Source organism: Nerophis ophidion, linkage group LG16 (genome assembly GCF_033978795.1).
Source record: "Nerophis ophidion isolate RoL-2023_Sa linkage group LG16, RoL_Noph_v1.0, whole genome shotgun sequence".
Lineage (NCBI taxonomy): Eukaryota > Metazoa > Chordata > Actinopteri > Syngnathiformes > Syngnathidae > Nerophis > Nerophis ophidion.
The window spans coordinates 40,098,554-40,107,110 of NC_084626.1; the positions used below are offsets into that span (position 1 = coordinate 40,098,554).

An 8,557-nucleotide genomic window follows, 5' to 3' on the forward strand; every position below is an offset into this window, starting at 1 on the left:
TAAGAAGGGGGAACGGAGGGTGTGTTCCAACTATCGTGGGATCACACTCCTCAGCCTTCCCGGTAAGGTTTATTCAGGTGTACTGGAGAGGAGGCTACGCCGGATAGTCGAACCTCGGATTCAGGAGGAACAGTGTGGTTTTCGTCCTGGTCGTGGAACCGTGGACCAGCTCTATACTCTCGGCAGGGTTCTTGAGGGTGCATGGGAGTTTGCCCAACCAGTCTACATGTGCTTTGTGGACTTGGAGAAGGCATTCGACCGTGTCCCTCGGGAAGTCCTGTGGGGAGTGCTCAGAGAGTATGGGGTACCGAACTGTCTTATTGTGGCAGTCCGCTCCCTGTATGATCAGTGCCAGAGCTTGGTCCGCATTGCTGGCAGTAAGTCGGACACGTTTCCAGTGAGGGTTGGACTCCGCCAAGGCTGTCCTTTGTCACCGATTCTGTTCATAACTTTTATGGACAGAATTTCTAGGCGCAGCCAAGGCGTTGAGGGGATCCGGTTTGGTGGCCACGGGATTAGATCTCTGCTTTTTGCAGGTGATGTAGTCCTGATGGCTACATCTGGCCGGGATCTTCAGCTCTCACTGGATCGGTTCGCAGCCGAGTGTGAAGCGACCGGAATGAGAATCAGCACCTCCAAGTCCGAGTCCATGGTTCTCGCCCGGAAAAGGGTGGAGTGCCATCTCCGGGTTGGGGAGGAGACCCTGCCCCAAGTGGAGGAGTTCAAGTACCTAGGAGTCTTGTTCACGAGTGGGGGAAGAGTGGATCGTGAGATCGACAGGCGGATCGGTGCGGCGTCTACAGTAATGCGGACGTTGTATCGATCCGTTGTGGTGAAGAAGGAGCTGAGCCAGAAGGCAAAGCTCTCAATTTACCGGTCGATCTACGTTCCCATCCTCACCTATGGTCATGAGCTCTGGGTCATGACCGAAAGGATAAGATCACGGGTACAAGCGGCCGAAATGAGTTTCCTCCGCAGGGTGGCGGGGCTCTCCCTTAGAGATAGGGTGAGAAGCTCTGCCATCCGAGAGGAGCTCAACGTAAAGCCGCTGCTCCTCCACATCGAGAGGAGCCAGATGAGGTGGTTCGGGCATCTGGTCAGGATGCCACCCGAACGCCTCCCTAGGGAGGTGTTTAGGGCACGTCCAGCTGGTAGGAGGCCACGGGGAAGACCCAGGACACGTTGGGAAGACTATGTCTCCCGGCTGGCCTGGGAACGCCTCGGGATCCCCCGGGAAGAGCTAGACGAAGTGGCTGGAGAGAGGGAAGTCTGGGCTTCCCTGCTTAGGCTGCTGCCCCCGCGACCCGACCTCGGATAAGCGGAAGATGATGAATGAATGAATTGATGACTGTTTTAAAATCAAATAGAATCATTGAATGTTCTGAACTCATGTTTCAAACTCATGTTTCAAAGCACTTGTATGTGAATGTAACATACTGTATCCAACTGTTGTCTTGATTGTCTTTTTCCATTGGCCAGCAAGTAGTTAAGAATGGGACAACTGCGCCTTTGCTGGTTTCTGCCAAGTAGTGGACATTATCAAATATTGATTGTAAACAACTCCCAACAAGAACCTGAATAACCGATTCGAATACAAATCGCGATTCTCACGTTGAGCGATTCAGAATCGATTATCCTTTTTTTTTTTTTTAAATCGATTTTACTTTTTTTTTTATCAATCCAACAAACCAATACACAGCAATACCATAACAATGCGATTCAATTCCAAAACCAAACCTGACCCAGCAACACTCAAAACTGCAATAAACAGCAATTGAGAGGAGACACAAACACGACACAGAACAAACCAAAAGTAGTGAAACAAAAATCAATATTGTCAACAGCAGTATCAATATTAGTTATAATTTCAGCATAGCAGTGATTAAAAATCCCTCATTGTCATTATCATTAGACATTTATAAAAATAAAAAGAACAATAGTGTCACAGTGGCTTACACTTGCATCGCTTCTCATAAGCTTGACAACACACTGTCCAATGTTTTCACAAAGATAAAATAAGTCATATTTTTGTTTCGTTTAGTATTTAAAACAAATTTACATTATTGCAATCAGTTGATAAAACATTGTCCTTTACAATTATAAAAGCTTTAAAAAAAAAAAAAAATCTACTATGCTAGCATGTCAGCAGACTGGGGTAGATCCTGCTGAAATCCTATGTATTGAATGAATACAGAATTGTTTTGAATTGTAAAAATATCGTTTTTCAATCGGGAATCGCATTGAATCGGAAAAATCGATATATAATCGAATCACGACTCCCAAGAATCGATACTGAATCGAATCGTGAGACACCTAAAGATTCGCAGCCCTAATATATATGTGTGTATATATAAATATATATATATATATGTATTTATGTGTGTATATATATATATGTGTGTGTGTATGTATATATACACGTGTGTGTGTGTGTGTATGCATATATATATATATATATATGTGTGCGTGTGTATATATATATGTGTGTATATACACACACGCATATATATACACACATATACACATTTGTATATACATATATATATATACACACACACACACATATATATATATGTGTATATATTTATATGTATATGTATATATATAAATACACACATATATAAAATATGTATGTATCAGTGACGTGCGGTAAACTATACACCAGGTGAGGCAATTATACTTTTGGAGTTTACTTAAATTCATATGAGCAGTTCTAACCATTGTTGATTTAGGTTGCACATTGGAATAACAGGAAAACGAAAGGGAGTAAGTCAATTTCATAAAAACGTTATAATTATTTTATAATTTGACAAATGGGACCAAAAAGTATTTGACAAAGTTCTTATTAAATACTTTTTGGTCCCATTTTCTTTTAACAAAATAAATCAAGTATTATGAGTGTATCTTACCTTTCTGTATTTGTACCTGAAGCAGCAATAACACCCACAAACGCTGCCTTACTCTAATAAAAGTGCCATGTTTTTTATAAATATTTAAAAAAAAGAAAAAAGTCTGGCTTCCGCTGGAGAGACATGTGTCTGCTAGCTCTAGTGCCCCCATTTCTCCCATTGTGGCGAGTCAGATTACTGCTGAGGCATTGAACAATATATCACCCCCTACTTTGAGGCAGAGGTACTTGCTTCCTCATTTCCTGCCTTTTCTCCGTGGCGTCAAGGACGCGCCCCCTCTCAAGCACACGCTCAATACACTTTGTGTGTAGCTGTGGAGGCACCACCTGTGTCTGCCTCACTTCTGGTGATCAGGAAACACAGAATTTCTGCGATTTTGACCATGAAAATTATCCAAATATACAGGAACCACACCAAAATCACATAGAAAGCATTGACTAAAAGAGAAATATTCAACCCTATTTTATTACTCTGTTTTTGTGAACATCTCATAGTTAAGCCTGGTGGCGAGGTGAGGCACTGCCTCACTTGCCTCCCCTGACCGCACGTCACTGGTATGTATATATTTATATATATGTATGTACAGTATGTATGCATGTACATATATATATATATATATATGTATGTTTATATATGTGTATATATATATATATATATATATATGTATGTGTGTGTGTGTGTCATATATTTCATATACACATAGTACATTTCTGGATGACTACCGCTTGCTTTTTGAACTTTCGCTTCCCGAAAATCATTTTATGATCTAAAGTTAGTTTTTACTATAGAAGTCATCGTGAAATTGTGAGGTCACATTGAGTTTAATATTTCATTGGACAAAGTTGTTTCACAATAACAGTTTTTAAAGGTATAAACTGCAGCACAGGACCAATGTAACTTATGTCTTGAAGTATTAATGTATTAATTTCTACCTAACATGCTTGCAATTAACTTCCCACCCTCTTAGCAGTGTTTTTAAATAAATGTCTGGACAACATTTATAGTGATCTGTTTTTTGAATTAAATGTCTTCTGTTCTTTTATGCGAGCAAGTTTCCACCGTTTGACATCAGTTTCTTCCTGGCATCAATGAAGGGATACATGCACTTGTCCGACCCCATGAAACGATACGTAACCACGTTGGATTCCCATGGCAACAACCTGGAAGAGAACACTTGCTATGAGCATCATTCTGTGACTAAAAGCAGGTTGCTGGACATACGCTCTGCAGAGGAATGGCAGATATGTGAGGCGCGGGATGCAGACGAGTGGCTGGTCGATCAGGATGGCGTTCATGGCTTGTTCCACGCAGTACTGAGGCTCCAGAGGGGGCAGAATGAGCTCCACCTCCTCCCTGGTACACCAAGTCATTTTGTTAACTTCAAAACCATTCCTGTCGGGCTACGTTGTGATCATCTATTCCCAGATATTTCTAGTTCTTTGGCCAACATACCTTATCTTGCAGCCTTCAAACATGCCCGTGTCCACGATGTAAGGACACACAAGCGTCGTCTTAACGCCCTCCAACTCCTCAGCCAGCAGTTCGTGAGCCAGAGACTCGTGAAAACCCACAGCAGCAAACTTACTGGCACAGTAGTCCTGGCTCACACACACACAACACACATTAATGAACAATATTGGTCATTCTTACACATTGTTAACTTTTGCAGTGCTGCATCACCTCCACACAAGCTGTGCTGAAGAGGCCAAGCACGCTGGCGATGGTCACAACGTGGCCGTGGTTCTGGGCTTTCATCTGAGGCAGGAAGGCCTTCACTGTCTGGTATACAAACACACACACTCTCCTACTTAGGCCACCTTTGGGGTCATGGGACAAAATACCTTTTTGTGAGTGTTATGCAACCAGGAGAGTTGACACTATAGTCAAACACAGTCAGAATGTGTATTATGTTGTAACACAAATTTCCACTTTTTTCCACCAGTGTGCAAAACTTCACATACACTGGAGATTGAGACTGGGGTACACACTCACAAAATCTAAAAACAGTCACTTTTAGGGACTTGGGCAATAGTTTAAGCATGAAGAATATCGAGGATCAAATGGGACAAAAAATAAATATATAAATCTTTAAATAATTACCAAAATGCGTCAAATTAGGACATAAATAAATGTTATGTCGGGCAGAACGTTGGAACAGGGGTTAGCGCGTCTGCCTCACAATACGAAGGTCCTGAGTAGTCCTGGGTTCAATCCCGGGCTCGGGATCTTTCTGTGTGGAGTTTGCATTTCCTCCCCGCAGTGGGTTCCCTCCGGGTACTCCGGCTTCCTCCCACTTAAGACATGCACCTGGGGATAGGTTGATTGGCAACCCTAAATTGGTCCTAGTGTGTGAATGTGAGTGTGTCTATCTGTGTTGGCCCTGCGATGAGGTGGCGACTTGTCCAGGTTGTACTCTGCCTTCCGCCCAGTTGTAACTGAAATAAGCACCAGCGCCACCCGCTACTCCGAAGCGAATAAGCGGTAAAAATGGATGGATGGATAAATGTTATATCATGAATTAATTCAAACAATATTTTTTAGTTTAAATAATTATTTTACAATTATTTAATACATCTATTAAATATTTTCATGTTTTAACAACTTTTTTAGATGTAATAAATATTAATTATTTCACACTTTAAGTAAATTATTGATTTCATCCATGGTGTACCACGCCTTCCGTCTGAATGCAGCTGAGACAGGCTCCAGCACCCCTCGCGACCCCAATAGGGATATGCGGTAGAAAATGGATGGATGGATTATTGTATTATACAATCAATTACTTCATGGTTTAACATGAATTTCTTCTGTCAAAGTCCGCCATCTAAGTTAGTGAGCAGGGCTAGCAGGAGTATAATCCAGTCATTGCTCTGGAACAGAATCATGGTGTTTAAGGAGAAAATACTTTTATACTTGTTGGTGAGTTCCTTACATCCATTTTTTACCGATTATCCTGTTCGGGGTCGCGGGGGGTGCTGGAGCCTATCTCAGCAGCATTCGGACGGAAGGCGGTGTACACCCTGGACAAGTCGCCATCTCATCACAGAGCCAACACAGATAGACAGACAACATTCACACTCACATTCACACAATAGGGCCAATTTAGTGTTGCTGGTTTGTATTTTAGATCTGTGGAGACATGCACCTGGGGATAGGTTGATTGGCAACACTAAATTGGCCCTAGAGTGTGAATGTGAGTGTGAATGTTGTCTGTCTATCTGTGTTGGCCCTGCGATGAGGTGGCGACTTGTCCAGGGTGTAAACCACCTTCCGCCCGATTGTAGCTGAGATAGGCGCCAGCGCCCCCCGCGATCCCAAAAGGGAATAAGCGGTAGGAAATGGATGGATGGATGGATGGAGTATGTAGAAGAAATACCTGCTGACTCAGAGCTTGTAGAATTTAGAGTAGTTCATTACAGTTTTCAGCGTTATATACCCAGTTTTAGACCAAGATATCCACAAGTATTCCTGCTCTTCTCTGGAGGAAGTTCCACAGACAAGTGGAAATGCTAAGTAACCAATCAGTTGTTAGGACCCGCTCACTGACTTAGAGTTTGACAGATATTTAATTTAAATAAATCATGAAATAATTGAAACATGACATGATTAATTAAATAGTTAAATATAATTTTACAATCATTTCATTAACAACAGCTATTTATCTCATTCTAATTTGAAATAATTAATGACACATTTAATTCAGTATTTAAAAATGTAGTTATTTCATTCCGTCCCATCTGACCCTCCATAGTAGAATATGATTCTGATTTTATTCCGATTGGAAAGCTGAAAAAAAAGATGTATACAGAACAATGTCTTATGATTTTCTCTGCACGCACACACAAACACAAACACACGTAAGTCGCATTCGAAAGTTATCTAACCAATGTTGTTGGACGTGAAGGAAGCTTTTGTCTTAGCGGGATTGAAATCGACGCGGTGAAGGGGATAAAAGTGGCATTTTTTAGCAACAATAATACTTTGTGTCAGCAGCAGATGATGAAAATGTATTTAGTCATGCATGTACCTTGGAAAACATTCAATATAGGCGACATTTGAAAGGAAAAGTAGTATCAGAAGTATGCAGTAAGCATCACCTTGTCAAAATTGATTACCGACTGTAGTTTTTATGGTTGGACCAGCCTGGACACCTGTCATTTTGTGTTAGCTGTAACATTACTTTTAAATCATCTTTACTTTTCTATTTTGTTTATCAGTTTTAACCAACATGGCCCAAAATACTGAACAGTACTGTAAAAAATAAGTATTGTTGTGTTATGTTGTTTTTTTCGTGCTACTATTACACAATGATAGTACAAGTCAAACAATGTATTTCTTAAAATATTTATCACAAATATCCATTTAATATATCATGTAAATGTAACATAACATTTAAGTAGTTTTTTTTACTATGTCGATTAATTTAAATGTTATTGTACATTAAAATTGTAATATTTTATGACATGTTTATTTATTTTAAAGTTGAATAAAACATGTTTTTGCAAATGATCACTATTGTTAATATATCCTTTGTATGTACTTAACAACTATACAGTATATTATTATTTACACAAAAAGAAGCCTGGATATTTCAAATAGTACATGTTTAAAATGTAATATACAGGGTGTCCGCCAAAAAATTACATAATTTCTGTTATATTTAAATTTAAATCCCTAATAGAAATACGATGAATGAATTATAAATTTTACATGAACTGCATATTGAATAACATTTGCAATGCATATTTTGAATAACTAGATATTTGTACAGTTTTTCTCAAAGAATTGATGTGGCATTAAAAGAGTACTATATATGTTATTTTGCAACAGGATTGAAGTGAGAAGACCAACCCAGAAAAGCGCGTGACAGTTGACTCTCAAAGTCCTCTCGATGAGCTCATCAGGACAGTCCAGCACGTTGTGTCCAGCCACCACTCCAGCGTTGTTGATCAGCACGGTGACGTCTCGACCCAGGTCCTTCCTTACCAGGTCGGCATGGCGATACACGTCCTCCCTCTTTGTCACATCCACCGTGTAAGTGTGCACGTCGCCGCCCATACCGCGCACCAGCTCAGCCGTTCGCTCGTTGGACGTGGCGTCAATGTCCCAGAGCACCACTTCGGCGCCTCGCTTACTAAACTCCTTGGCGAAGAGGCGACCGAGGCCGCCTCCTGATCCGGTGATCAGCACCAGCTCGCCTTCGATACACTTGATGCGCGGGCGGAGGACGGCCCGCAGGCTGTTGCGCAGAATGAAGTAGATGACGTCCAGCAGCATCATCTGGAGGTCCATGAAGAAGATCATAATGGCTGCTAAATGGTGAGATCACACGTTCGTTAGGCTCACTGCCTCCTTCGCAGCTTTTTAAACTCTCGCAGATTAGAGGAAATACTTTGAGCTGCGCTAAGCTGCCAGTTGGAACACAAACACTCTTTATGTGCACCTGAAAAATACACACAATATTCAACTTAAATGTGCTTTGGAGTAGTCTGTGTACAGCTTGTTTAGGTGAACAAGCATTACTGTAAACACAAGACAATTGTCAAGCGTGGTGGTGGTAGTATCGTCATGGTGTGCATGAGTGCTGGCTGCACTGGGTAGCTGTGATTCATTGATGAATTCCAACATTAGGAATCCAAACACACTTT

The 8,557-nt window shown here is 41.2% G+C and overlaps 1 protein-coding gene across 1 annotated transcript; it reads right to left on the bottom strand.

Annotated features, from left to right (window-relative positions):
• Positions 1–2,842: 2,842 nt before the first annotated feature.
• On the bottom strand, positions 2,843–8,273 carry rdh20 (retinol dehydrogenase 20). The gene is made up of 5 exons (XM_061875635.1): positions 7,761–8,273; positions 4,590–4,688; positions 4,362–4,507; positions 4,131–4,262; positions 2,843–4,069 (listed from the first exon to the last, which is right to left on the bottom strand). The coding sequence occupies exons 1-5, from the start codon at positions 8,211–8,213 to the stop codon at positions 3,949–3,951; spliced, it is 951 nt and encodes a 316-aa protein (XP_061731619.1). The 5' UTR covers positions 8,214–8,273; the 3' UTR covers positions 2,843–3,948.
• Positions 8,274–8,557: the final 284 nt, after the last annotated feature.